The sequence below is a fragment of the Mirounga leonina genome, unplaced genomic scaffold (genome assembly GCF_011800145.1).
Source record: "Mirounga leonina isolate KUSES-001 unplaced genomic scaffold, KU_Mleo_1.0 Mir_178, whole genome shotgun sequence".
NCBI lineage: Eukaryota > Metazoa > Chordata > Mammalia > Carnivora > Phocidae > Mirounga > Mirounga leonina.
In genome coordinates, this window is record NW_023270464.1 from 25,983,087 (window position 1) to 25,997,908 (window position 14,822).

Sequence of the window (14,822 nt, forward strand, 5' to 3'; positions counted from 1 at the left end):
CCCTTTTTTTTTTTTTTTTGGTGAGTGCCTTGCTTACTCCTCTTTACTCTTCCATGTAAGTTTTTAGTCCCCTTGTCAGGTTCCAGGAAAAGCTCCATTGAGACTCTGATTGCTTTAAATCAGCCCATGTATTTGGTGTGAATCAACATTTTGCAATATAGCACCTATGAATCTATTAGGCATATCTATTTAGGTTATTTTCAGTGTTTTTCATTAAAGTTTTATAATTTCCTCCATTTTAGTCACTTTTGTCAGACCTATCCCTAGCTATCTTATATTTTGTTGCTACTCCAAAAGTTACTGTTCAAAAAATATTTTTTTTCTCTTGCTGATGTAGACAGTTAACTGTTGTATACTGTCCTTGTGTTTAGCCGCCTTGCTAAACTATCTCTCTAATTACAGTTCAAGTGTGGTTTGAGTGGATGCTCATATTATCTGTGGATAATTTGGTTTCTCCCCATCTCATCCTTCTGTTTTGTGTGTCTTTCCAGTGTGTCTTTTGAGCTACCCCTGCAGAGTAGTCACCGGGTCAGACCATGCACGTTTGAATGTGGCATGTGCTTGCAAGGCCACTGTTCTCATGGGGTCTCCAAGTCCCCCCAACACAGTAGCTTCTCCCTCCTCCGGGCCTTCATGAATTTACCTGCCTCTAGTGCTTTTTGGTCACTCACTCTGTGACGTTAGTTATGTTTATATGTGCTGTAACTTCATGTTTTTCCCACTTCACAGATAGCAGTACCGTAGTGCCTTGGACCCAGAGGCCCCCAAAACAAGTTGTTTGATTGAAAGGCTTTCAGGGCACTTGCACTTATATGGAGGTTGCTGAATAATTCAAGGCAATATCTTGAATACTTTTCAACGTCTTGAATAACTCTTGACAAAACGTACATACTTTGAGAGACGGTATGTCCATAAGAACGAATATGACAGGAGGTGAGCTCATAAACCTGTTATCCTGGCAGCAGATTTTTGCTGTGTTTGTGCTCGGCCTTCTCGTCAGTGTCCCCAGCATTTCACAGCGTGCTCCCTTCCAGATTACCAACATTAGCGTATAATAGCTGTGGCTTGGCCATCTTCACGGCATTTTTATCACACCTGACTACTCTTCCAAAGTTATTTTTATGTGTAGCTCAGCACTAGCACCTCTTCTTGCCGAAAGCTCCAAGGGCGTTATAATAAGATTAAAACAATTTTAAGTGAGGATAGTAATAATCATAGCACAGTTGCCACCAAAACTGGTGTGTGGCGTGGTTCACATAAATACTGGCAGGAGGCTGTGGGGATGTGTGTTTCTTGGCTAATGTGGTCGTACAGGTCACAGCGGATTCATATTCCTGAGCCGTAAGGCTTATGGCTGTTGAATTCTTGACAGTTTTTCAGTATTTGAGAAGTTTCACGACTTCATATTTTATTTCATACCATTTCAAGTTTCCATACTTCAGGTTTGCATGAAGTGTGACTGTATCATCTCACCTCTGAATAGGAATAACTGTGTAGATTCTAAGTAATGTCTGTAGTCAATGCCTCCTAACGTCTCTCCAACCATTTTTCTTCGCCCAGGTGCCATTGGGCTTCTCCGCTCCACTCGATGGCCTTCCCCCGGTCCCCCACATGGCATGCTGCACCCTAGAAAACCTGTATCTTCTGATGGGCAGGGAGCTGGAAGGCCTGGAGGAGGTACCTCCAGGAAATGTGCTAGGTAAGGAGGCACTGTGCCCCGTATCTCTTCCCTGCACTCCGTTCTCAGAGCTCACCCAACACGTCACCCAGACTTAGTGAGCTCTTGGAAGGAAATGACTTTGATCTCTGCTTTAGTGTGGTTATTTTTTTCCTGGTGTCCTTAGACCTTAACGTACCACCTTTGAGCAATCAGCATGTGGATCGGTGACTTGCTGTGAGTTGCGGTAGTTCTGTTTTAAAAAGCACTGCCGAAGTCATTTGCGAGTGCTCCGTTTTAAGTGGGGGTTCCATTTGGTTGGGAGCAGGAAGGGGAATTCTTGCTCACATAAAAGTCTGATGAGTGAGACACTTCTGGTTCTAAATTATTAGAAACTATTCTGATGTGATTTCTTGCAGTATTTTTCATCCATTGAGTGTTGCTTTACGAACAGTCATCAGCTTACATCCACAAATGCTGTTCGTCAACCCCGTGATGTTTATTGGCTTCTGCTTCTGTGTGCGGAATTCACTTTCTGAGGTCCTTAATGCAACCCGGAAGTCTCAGGTTGAGGAATTCCGTTGGGAGCATCACAGGAACCCGTGTGTGCTCTGGGGTGTCATATCCCCTGTACCGCTGGTTCTGAACCCTTAGGGTGTCTGTCAGCTCTGAAGCTATGTCTTGGGTGATTGCTTGGCTGGGAATTCTCTTTGTTTTCGAGAAATGGTCTAGACTACTGGTCCAGAACAGCTAATGATTTGTTTGGATTTTGTGAACCTGAGTCCAAGAAATTTGCCTAAGCATTTTGCCACTCCCTCACAGAGATCCATTCTTTTCTTTAGTTTATAATTCTTTTTCTTTTCTTTTTTTTTTTTGGTGGAGGGCCATGGAATTAGTAGAATTCCTAGCTTTTCATCAGTGTTACCCATTCTCTTCCATTCCTTTAAAAAATGCCATTGAACCTTGACAGTTGATAGAACTCTGAGCTACCATGGCCAACAAAACACTTTACAGGAAGGACATGGGAACGAAGAATGGAAAACACTCTAGTTTTGGTTATAAGATTACTGTTTTGCTCAGACTCGGTCCACTTTGTTTCTTAAATGGAAGGGAAGGCAGAAGATCTCTAAGGTCGATACTCAAGTGAAAGAGAAGGCGTTTGTAGAGTGAAAGGTTTTTGTCCTGTTTCCTCCAAGTAAGGCCAGTGTTGGCAGTCTTTCCCCGGTAGAGGCTGGGGACTTGACAAGCAATGGTTTCTGGATCTCCACGTGCTGTCCAGGGCTGAGGCTCTGCGGTTTTAAGGAGGAAAACCATCTGTCTTCATCTGCCGCCCAGGGCAGCCCTCTGCCCACCATCTGCTGCAGGAGACCTTTGTAAGCTAACTGTCTTCCTCTTGGAGAAAAGAGGTGTGCCTCATTCCCGTTTACTGCTGTTTCAGAATAATGGTGGGGTGCTTGGTAGGAGCTGGGGTGATGGTGCAGGTGACGAAATGTTTGTTCACCAAATTTAGCTGTGTAGAAATAACACAGATGGACACACCACTTTGGGGCAAAGTGGACGGAAGAGGAAAGCCAGATTTATTTTGCACAGGAGTTAGGGTTGTGTTTAGCTGCAGGTAACCAAAAACCAACTGCGGAGTTTTGAATTTCTCTCAACAGGAAGCGGGAGGGTAGATAGTCCAGGGCTGGAGTGATGGCTCTCCTGCAGCCTCAGAGGGCTGGTTCCTTCTGTCTGACTGTTTGCAGTGCTCAGCGTGCGGCCTTTGCCCCCCAGGGAACCACGACAGCTTCGGGACCTCCAAGAATCACACACACAGTCCTGGCAGGAAGAGGGCACAGGGGCCAAAGGTCTTCTCACAGCACTTCTGTTTTCATTTGGGAAGAAATGCTCACTTAGTGACGTCTCTGTCTGTATTCTCATTGTTTGTGACTTCTGTCACATGGCCAGCCCTAGTTGCAGGAGAGGCGAGGGACGGCCTCCGCAGTTAAGGCAGTTGTGAGTAGCCTTCAACTGGCCGATCCACACTGCCAGCCGCATTCCTCCCGCCCGGGCCGGGCCCTGCCTGGGGCCCTGCTGGAGATTCTATTTCTTTCTTTTTTTTTTTTTTTTAAAGATTTTATTTATTTATTTGAGAGAGAGAGAGCACATGAGAGGGGGGAGGGTCAGAGGGAGAAGCAGGCTCCTTGCTGAGCAGGGAGCCCGATGCGGGACTCGATCCAGGGACTCCAGGATCATGACCTGAGCCGAAGGCAGTCGCTTGACCACCTGAGCCACCCAGGCGCCCCAGGAGATTCTGTTTCTTCACGTTAAGGAGGAAGATAGTCCACCAGGAGGATTACGAATATAACCTTGAAGGGGGGAATCCAGCCAACCACTTTATTTGCCTTTTGAATTGAAACTAACATAATTGTTTTCCTTTTATTAATCCAGATTCAACTGAGCCCCATGCAGGACTGGAAAACATGAGTATACCAAAATTCTGGTCATAGTTGGGCCACTTACTAGTTGTACGGCCTCGGGCTGGTTGTATGGCCTTTCTGGACTCGAGCTTCCCCAGATGATTTGAACTAGGGCAGGGACTGCTAACATTTCTTATGGCAAAACTAGAATAGCCACTTAAACCTTTCTTTAGGAAGACTCTTTGTGGGTTCTCAGGACTTCTTTTATTATATTTATCACATACTGTTATATTTATCATATATTCTAAACATTAAGGATGAATATTAAATAGCGTCATATCGTCATATGGAGGACATTTTATTGCTATAGCTATAAAATATACACAAAATTACATTTTGTACATTTTAAGATATGAACGGAACTGAAGTTTCAAGTTGCCATTATATTATGGTGGGTTGACATTTCAGTGAGGATGGAGCAAGGTAAAAGTTCTTAGTGCTTGGGTCATGAAGGTCTCACATGGATCATGTCAGTTTTTCACTGGTTGGAAAAAATGCTAAAGTAGTGTATCTCTCAGGTCCCTTCTAGATTTAACTTCTCAGGCTTGTGCTTCTTAGAGAAAAAATGTTATTTCAGGTAATTAGGGTATTTCCCTTCCTAGTGTCGGTTGAGGGGCAGTGAGTTTCTGATATGGTTACTTGGATGGGTTGATAACCCATTTAGGTGGCTGCACGGGGACATCTTGAACCTCATTACCAGCGCTAGAGTCAGGACGACACTTTCAGGCAAAGTCCGCTTGTTTGTTGATTAAAAACCTGGAGCACCGGTCTCGGGAGCAGCAGTTTCATAAGCCAGGTGTTTAATAAGGAACTTCCCAAAGCTAGGAGTGTGTTTCCGGCAGCGGAGAGGAGCAGGCCGGGGGAACAGCGGCTGGCACCCCCGCCACCAGGTTGCCCGGTGAGTCGCCCGAGAGCAGGCATGCAGCCCAGCTGGGTTTTTACGCTTGCCGGTTTGTCTTCTTGGGGAGATTCGAAGTTAAAAAAAAGTAAGACGATGGCTGAATCTGGTCGAATTGATGTACACGTTCCAGTTATTGTTGCTGCGTAACAAAGCACCGAAGCCTGGCGGCTTAGAGACGGCTTGTAGTTTTTCACGAGTCTGCGGTTTGGGCGTGGTTTGGTGGGACACCTGGTCTCCGTGTCTCGTGGTGTCAGCTGGGGCGCCCCGGGCCTGGGTGCTGGACTTAGAGGAGGCTCCTTTCACTTCCGTGGGGAGGCTGCTGCTGGCTAGCTGGGGCCTGGGCTGGGGGTGGGACTGGGGCCTGAACACGTGGCCTCCCCACAGGGCGGCTTGGCGTCCTCACAGCGCGATGCTGGGCTCTGCAGGGCAGCATCCGGGAGGACGAGCCCGGAGAAGCTCTGTCAGCTTTAGGACCTAGCCTACCCCCGCTCCGACCTCACTCCGTAGCAGAAGTGAGTCACCACGACTGGCCCGCATTCGGAGGGAGGAGACGGACTCTACCTTTTGATGGCAGACACGTCAAAGAACTTGTGAACGTGTTTTAAGATGACCACACCGTGAACCATAGATAATTTCTTGTTTTCTTTTCTATTTTAGCAGGCCCCTGACAGGACGCATATTGCAAATTAAGACATAACAGAATTTATAGCAATCAGGCCTATAAATCCCGTCTATTTTGCTCTTGTTAACTTAGAGAAAAGGTTGTAATTCCTGTTTAATAAGAACATAAGAGAGAATGATATGACTGATACCCATGTGCTTTTCATCACTGATGATGCCGAGTCGGATTGATCAAATGCAGATGAAAATTTCTGTTGGAGAAGGAAATGAAAACTTCTATGGCATTTTTTTTACAAGTCAGTGCATATAGGCAAAGTCCAAAGGAAAGTTCCTTTATTGGCACTTGGAAGATGAAGACTTCACATTTGAACTCTGTTATAACTCACTTGGAGAACTTACATTGACTGATAAGTGTGGAATAGAGTCTGTGGTCTGGAAATAGTTGATTTAAAGTTTAAAATCATTTAATTCCAACCTGATGTTTAAAAAGCTCAGATAGATGGGACGAGAGAGAGACCTCCCCGTGTTTAACACACAATAGCCCTTTGTTCAGCCCCTACCAAGAACGTCTCTAAAAATAAATGTTTGCTACAGGCTCCTATTAAAATGTGAGGGGAAATTGAATTAGGATTCCAAATCTTTAGCCTTTTCTTATACACTTTCAGAACTCTTCCATATGGTTAAGTCTTTAACATTTCAAGGCCATATTCTAAGAGGAAACGTGATACTCCTCTTTTCACAACAGGAGGAAAATAACATTAATTAGCTTTTTTCTGAGCTGGTTTTAGTTCTGCCGTGGTGGGTTGCTGGGTGATGGGAAGTCAGTGGAGATTGAATGAAGGGTGTGTGTGTGTGTGTGTGTGTGTGTCTGCCCGTCTGTCTGTCCTTAGTCGTGTGGGGAACTTGAGGAGTCAGAGCCTTTGGCATTACATGCAGATTTGATTTTGTTGTTGCCAAGGAAATCTCAACAGTTTGTGACTCTTAAGTCTTAGTGGTACTTTTTGTAATACATTGAATTCACTTACTAGTGAATTTCTTTTCTTTTTTTTTTTTGTAGGTTTTTTTTTTTATTATGTTATATGAATTTCTTTTAAATACACCTTAACATTTTCACTTGGAGTCTATTTTAATCAGTAAATAGTAGCCTTATTAGTCACTTCCTAGGATTAATTTTCCGTTGGTTTTAATAATTTTTCTTTTACAGATGATAGTGATTTTATTGTGTCTATAATGTGTCTTTCTTATTTTTAAATTGCCTATAGAAATATGATAGGTGCTCATTACAGCTGTTCTGTTATGTCTGGTTCCTTCCTAACTTTAATGAAAACACTCGTTTTAGCTTCGGGTTTGCTGATGCCGGTTGGTTCATATCTCTAATGTGTCACGTTAGCAAAGTATGCTTCTTTTTTTTTTTTTTTTAAAAAACCAGGAATAGATACTGAGTTTTATTGATGGGTTCCCAGCATCTAAAGACAAAGTTATAGAGCTTTTCTGCTTGCTATAATTGATGTCATGGATTATATTTAATTATTTCCTGATTATTCAGTTGTCCTTCCATTCCTAGAAGGAAAGAAAAAAAAAACAGCACTTGATCATTGCACATTCTTGTGGTACACCATCGGTTCTATTTACTAGCATTTTGTCCAGATTTCTCTTGGATACTAAGTAAGTTTGGCCTTTGTTTTCTTGGTATTTCCAAAATGGGAAGCATCCTCTCTTCCACCCTCGAGAGCTGGGCTGTGTAATGGTAGCCACTGGCCATATGTGCTTATTTACATAGGCTGGGACCAAACAGCATTAAAAGTTGACTTCGTCGGGGCGCCTGGGTCGCTCAGTCGTTAAGTGTCTGCCTTCGGCTCCGGTCATGATCCCCGGGATCGAGCCCCGCATCGGGCTCCCTGCTCGGCGGGAAGCCTGCTTCTCCCTCTCCCGCTCCCCCTGCTTGTGTTCCCTCTCTCACTGTGTCTCTCTCTGTCAAATAAATAAATAAAATCTTTAAAAAAAAAAAAAGTTGACTCCATCAGATGCGCTAGTCACATTTCAAGTGCTCAGTAACCACGTGTCCCTAGTGGCTGCCATACTGGACAGTGCTGTTCTAGGGAAATTTCTATGGACTGTGATAATTACCTTCTCTTTGAAAGTTTGGAAACAGTTCACTTGTAAAATCATCTGGGCTAGAGACATAAAATGTTTGATTCTTTCGATCTGGTTTATTGTCTTTCTCAATTCTCAGTTTCTGTTTTCTTGCTTTGTTTCTTTATTATGTAAGTTTGTCTATTTTATTTTGATGTTATAGCTCTTCTATATGAATGCTGTTATGTTTCAAGTACTCTTTAAAAGATAATTTTCAGTATTGTGTAGGCCGTAATATAGGTACATTTGAGAAATGCAGACAGGCTGAGTAAGAGTTACCTCTTACCGTAGGGGTGACCATCACTCTCTTTATATGCACATATGAGCACATTGTTTCTTAAAATTGTGGTAAAAAATATAATGTAAAATTTGCCATCTTAACCATGTTTAAGTATACGGCTGAATAGTATATACGTAATGCAAAAATAATCATGTTTCCTGTGTTTTCTAACCTGTACGTATTTCTCCTAGAGACGATCTCTTCTCTCATATTTAGAGCTTTCTGTTTCCGTACATTTGCTGTAACTCCCAGGACAGTGTTAAATGGTGGTGCAGTAGTGGGGTCTCAGTCCTGACATTGTAGGAATTCTTATGGACGTGGTACTGGGTTATATAGGAGATTTGAACTGCATGGTCTTTAAAACACTGCAGTGACTACAACGACTATTTCTATTTACTGGATTAATTTTTTAAATGTAGATGGATGCTGACTTTTATCAAATGGTCTTTTCCGTACCTTTCAGGCGATAGATGTTCTTTCTCTTTTGAGCCATTTTATGCCATGAATCTCAGTAACACATTTTTTAATATCAATGAGTCACATATTCCTGGAATAAGCTACTGTTGAATGTATTTCAGTATGTTAATAGAGCAATGAATTCAGTTTGTTGGTGGTTTTTTTATGTAACATGTTTATAAGTTTGGCTGATCTGCATTTTTTATATACATATTTATTTTATATTCATGGAGTATAGGTAACAGCATTCCACTGGCTACGTGGAATGAATAACAAATTAGGGACAGTTTTCACTGTTTTTATTTTATGAGACAGTTTAAATGGCACTAGAATTTTCTGGTCCTTAAGCGATTTGATATTAACACCCATGAAACCAACTCTACCTGGTTGGTTGTCAAGGTTGTGATTTGATAGTTTTATCAATTGTTACTCTCCCTTTCAGTTTTTTGGTTTTTGTTTTTGTTTGTTTTTTTTTTTTTTTTACTGTTCCTTACATTACATTTCCCTACAATAAGGCAGGGAAAGGTAAACTGCAAGTTCACAGTCATAGCTCCTTGGAGAGATGATTCGGTTGAGGAGGGAGGAGTACCCTAATATGGGAATCATGCTGTCATAGGGAACCATGCATTTCAGATTGGTTATTTAGTTCATTTGCATGGATACTAGTATTGATATTGATTATAATAATGACATGAAAATGAGCATCTGTCAGTGCTTACCATGTGCCGGGAACCTCTGTGTATTTATGTGCAAGTATCTGATTTCCTCCTTGCCAAGTGAGACAGATACATTTTACAAACGGGAAAACTGAGGCTTGTGAAGGTTGTAATCATCTATAGAGCAGCTGGGAGGTTTGTCTCCCTCTGTACCCATGTTATTTCACCTTCTTTGTTTCTACGTTAATTGTTTTTTTCTTTTTTCCTTTTCATCAGTCTTATTTGGTTGTTACATTGTATTTTTACTTCTATCATTAATCGATTCCTCATCTGTAACAGGTTCTTAATATATTAATTTAGCATCCTTAAGAAGCCTTACCTTCTATATATCATATATTGTTTCATTTATTTTTTTAGAAGAATTGGTTCACTTTTTTTCTCTTTTTCAAATGAATGTGTTTATGGCCTGAATCTTCATATAACCTTGTCTGGATTTCTTTAGAGTTTTACACATTGTTTTCTTTATCATTGTGTTTTTCTGTGTACCTCCCAACCAGAGGACTGCAGCTGCACATTACAAATGCAGCAAGCTGTGGGTCCCTTCAGCCCTCACAGTGCCACCCGGGCCACAGGGTGGCTGGAGTCCCCTTGTCTGTGGCCTCACATGGAATTGTTAGCATATGGTTTGGCAAAATGCTTATCACATCAGTTAAGGTTTGACTGTTCATCCTTTTTTCACTGAATGAAGTAACCGGTTATAACTATATAACTTCTTTTGAAGATTATTACAGGTTTGTAACCTAAGAATTGTCTGTTAATAAGCTCATTGCCTCTCTAGACATTATTCGAGAACAAAGGATTATTTGATGGGGATTTTCTTCCCCACCATCTTGAAATAGGACATTTCCTTTTTTATTGTTAAATGGCACTGACAAGATAGCAGATTTGACCTTTCTTCTTGGTATTCTTAATGCATGACAGAATGGGGAAATCATTTGACTTTTGTAAATGGTTTAATGAAGGTTGGGAAGATGTCCTTGATGATTGATACAATAGGTCTTCTTGTTGACAAGGTGAAATTTGATTTTTTTCCAGTAGACAATCAACTGATTGTCAAAAAGCCCGAAAAATACGCTCTCTTATACCCCTAAATTGAATATGTGACTCCAAGATGTAACAGCCCCACTTGTAGGTATATATATCAGAGAGGCTTTTAAGTCTGCTCTAAACAAGGAGACAGGTACGAGTGTTCACAATAGCACTGTTCATGATGGCAAAAAAAAAAAAAAGGTAACTGGTTAAATATCCATGGACAGCAGAATAGATGAGTAAATTATGGCGCAGTCATACTCAGGAAGAATATTGTACCCGAGTGAAAGTAAATGACTCCACAACACTGAACGTATTGGCTGGGGTCAGGCTCACAAATACAATGGATTTAAACAACAAGCAAGTTGCCAAGCCTTTATATAGAGGTTAAAAACACATAAATACCGTGTATTGTTGAGGGACAGATCCATATATAATAAATAATGCAGGGAAAGGTAAACTGCAAGTTCACGGTCATAGCTCCTTGGAGAGATGATTCGGTTGAGGAGGGAGGAGTACCCTAATATGGGGAATGTCTTCTTTCTTCAGATGACTAGTGGGCCTATAGTGTGTGTTCTGTTTTTCTTTTTGAGCTTTTTATCTCTTGAATGTCTTCTCATATATTTTTTAAATTAGGAGGAAAGATGGTGTTAATATCTTTACTTGACGTCATTGGTGCTGCCTTGTAGAACTTGTTGTCCCTGAGGACTGAGTTGAGAAATGGGAAGTGTATGGGTTGGGGATAGGATGCTCTGGGTTACATTCCCGCTGAGCAGTTTTTAGCTTTGTAGCCTTAGGTGGGGTGCTTAACCTCTCTGATCCTTAGTTCCATCTTGCAGATGAAGATAACAGAAGGCAGTGGGATGGTGGCCTTTATTTTGTTTCTAAAAATATCAAAGGGCAAAATGTTAATTAAGTAACGAGGTCATTACCATTGATTTCCATGGGAAATATCATTAATTGACTGGCAAAAGTCACACATATAAGGAAAATAAATCCTAAGTGAAGCGCTTAATTATGAAGACTAAAGAACATTTTTCTAATCTAACATGTCATTTATTTAAAGCAGTTCTTTTTATCTAATGAAAAAAAGCCAAGTAGGCCATCATAAGCATTTTGGTGCTTTCCTTGTGGTAGTGAAGCTCATCTGAAAAATGTCTTCCAGCAGGATATGTAGAAAAGAAATTAGATGTTCTGGTTGTGACTGAAACTACTTCTTTACTGTCTGTCTGATTCCTAGTTATTCAGTTAGAAAGAGTCAACACTTCTGTTAGCTTCTCCAAGGGAAAGCTTCAGGTAGCAGAGATGATAGGGAATTGGTTTCCCAGTGAAGTAAGGCAGAAGGGCTGGATCCTTGAAGCTATGGAATGGTCAACATTGATGTCGGAGCTCCACTCCCAGCTTTGGATCGGAGCCCGACTCCAGATGTAGGCATTTGGGAGGAGGAAAGGCTATGTCTTGCAGGTTGAGAGAGGTCGAGAATTTTCTACTGAGAAGCACGTGTGCAAGCTTGAACACGGAGCGCAGAAGGAACTGATTCTTCCGTGAGAAGCCAGGCCATGTTTTGTCCGTGGGCTGTGTGCGGTAGATTCAGAGTTAAGGTTTGAATTCTTTCTTTCTTTCTTTTTTTTTTTTTTCAAGAAGTTATTAACTATTAAAATGAGTATATATCCTTCTGAAATAGTATTCTAACAAAAATAGTGATTCATAAAAGCAAGCATTCCACAGGATTGCAGTGTAATTTGTTTCCTTAAAATAAAAAGAAATGTATTAATTTTTTAAGCTGCCATCTGCCAGGGAACTCCTTAGACCTCTGTAATTGTATTAAGAGCCACAGGAGCTGAAAGCACCTGGGTTCTGCCCTGGAATAAAACAGACTGTGGCCTTTTTCCAGTTTTGTAGATGGGGGAGGAGAATCACTTTACCTTTTGCTAGAGAAGGAAGTTTCTGTCAGTTTGTAGCTGGATACTTAGCTTCTTCCATCCTAGCTCTTGACACCAGCTGGTTTGAGAGAAGAATCCCTTAAGGGGAAGACGTTTCTTTCGAATAGTAGACACGTCTTCTTTTCATTATAAATATTCTGGAACTTCATGGCTGAGAGCAGAATCTCCTCTTGGTCTGAACATTTCTCATTAAAGGGTATCAGGACAGTGACCTTTTTTATTTTTTAATGTGATAAGATCTTGTAGGACCCCAGAGCCAAGGAGATGTTATCACTTGGAAGGTCTTTGTTTCTCTCCTGCGATACACTGAAATGAATTGCTCCTTCCTCCCCTCGGTGTAACCCAGGTGTTCTGGGAGGCTCACTGGTACATCCTGGGCTGAGAAGCAGGAGGCTGCTTGATGTCAGAGAAGCAGAGAGAGTCTGAGTCTCAGCTCTTTCTCTTTGCCTTGGTCCAGCCACGAGGAGAGCACTGTCCTCTGCTCTGCAAGGCCCCTGTTGCCCCCGGAGCTGTTTGAAGCCCCTGTCCTGGATCGTGAGCTGAGGGTGCTCCCCCCGGCAGGGCAGGATCCCACTGCCTCGTGATCTAGAGAGCTTGTCTGTCCCCACTTGTTATTTGTGCGGTGTTCTCAGAGGCGTGATGTTGAGAGACCTCAGCTCCGCTGACATATTCCCGCCTTTCTTCTCCGTTTACCGTCTTCTTCTCTACCAGATCCTTTGTACTCTTTCTTACATTGCTCTTTGGGTGTTTCATGTTCTGTAAATCCCGTGTGCTCATTTAAGCTCTTCTGGGGCAGGGACTAGGTTACCTGTAAACTACGTACTCAGGTTTGTTTTTTTTTTGCCCCAGATGCACAGTCGTATGCCAGCATGGTTTGTGAAATAAACCTTACCTATCCCTGAGTTTTACTGCCACTTCTGTCGTTAAATTTCTACCAATACTATAGTCTGTTATTGGGTTCTGTTTTCTGTGCTGATGTATTTGCCATTCTATATTGTTTGGTTTTGATTGTTTCAACGATTCATTTGTTAATCTCATTTTTTAAAATTTTTTTTATTTTTTAAATTTTTTTTATTCTTATGTTAATCCCCATACATTACATCATTAGTTTTAGATGAAGTGTTCCATGATTCATTGTTTGTGCATAACACCCAGTGCTCCATGCAGAATGTGCCCTCCTCAATACCCACCACCAGGCTAACCCATCCTCCCACCCCCCTCCCCTCTAGAACCCTGTTTGTTTTTCAGAGTCCATCGTCTCTCATGGTTCGTCTACCCCTCCGATTCCCCCCCTTCATTCTTCCCCTCCTGCTACCTTCTTCTTCTTCTTCTTCTTTTTTTTCTTAACATATATTGCATTATTTGTTTCAGAGGTACAGATCTGAGATTCAACAGTCTTGCACAATTCACAGTGCTTACCAGAGCACATACCCTCTCTAGTGTCTATCACCCAGTCAACCCATCCCTCCCACCCCACCCCCCACTCCAGCAAAACTCAGTTTGTTTCCTGCAATTAAGAATTCCTCATATCAGTGAGGTCATATGATACATGTCTTTCTCTGTTTGACTTATTTCACTCAACATAATACCCTCCAGTTCCACCCACGTCGCTGCAAATGGCAAGATCTCATTCCTTTTGATGGCTGCATAATATTCCATTGTATAATATATACCACCTCTTCTTTATCCATTCATCTGTCGATGGACATCTTGGCTCTTTCCACAGTTTGGCTATTGTGGACATTGCTGCTATAAACATTGGGGTGCATGTACCCCTTCGGATCCCTACCTTTGTATCTTTGGGGTAAATACCCAGTAGTGCAATTGCTGGATCATATGGTAGCTCTATTTTCAACTTTTTGAGGAACCTCCATACAGTTTTCCAGAGTGGCTGCACCAGCTTGCCTTCCCACCAACAGTGCAGGAGGGTTCCCCTTTCTCCGCGTCCCCGCCAACATCTGTCCTTTCCTGACTTGTTAATTTGAGCCATTCTGACTGGTGTGAGGTGGTATCTCATTGAGGTTTTGATTTGGATTTCCCTGATGCTGAGCGATATTGAGCACTTTTTCATGTGTCTGTTGGCCATTTGGATGTCTTCTTTGGAAAAATGTCTGTTCATGTCTTCTGCCCATTTCTTGATTGGATTCTTTGTTCTTTGGGTGTTGAGTTTGATGAGTTCTTTATAGATTTTGGATACTAGCCCTTTATCTGTCATTTGCAAATATCTTCTCCCATTCTGTCGGTTGTCTTTTGGTTTTGTTGACTGCTTCCTTTGCTTTGCAAAAGCTTTTTATCTTGATGAAGTCCCAAGAGTTCATTTTTGCCCTTGCTTCCCTTGCCTTTGGCGATGTGTCTAGGAAGAAGTTGCTGCGGCTGAGGTCGAAGAGGTTGCTGCCTGTGTTCTCCTTTAGGATATTGATGGACTCCTGTCTCACATTGAGGTCTTTCAACCATTTGGAGTCTATTTTTGTGTGTGGTGTAAGGAAATGGTCCAGTTTCATTCTTCTGCATGTGGCTATCCAATTTTCCCAACACCATTTGTTGAAGAGACTGTCTTTGTTCCATTGGACATTCTTTCCTGCTTTGTCAAAGATGAGTTGACCATAGAGTTGAGGGTCCATTTCTGG

General features: G+C 42.0%; 1 protein-coding gene across 4 annotated transcripts in view; it reads left to right on the forward strand.

Moving 5' to 3' along the window:
* EFL1 (elongation factor like GTPase 1) overlaps nt 1–14,822 on the forward strand; it is a 140,413-nt gene that overhangs the window by 54,238 nt on the left and 71,353 nt on the right. For all 4 annotated transcript variants that reach the window (XM_035024256.1, XM_035024254.1, XM_035024257.1 and 1 more), the window contains one exon: nt 1,561–1,699. In XM_035024256.1, the coding sequence (XP_034880147.1) occupies nt 1,561–1,699 (139 nt within the window). The remainder of the gene's footprint in view (nt 1–1,560; nt 1,700–14,822) is intronic.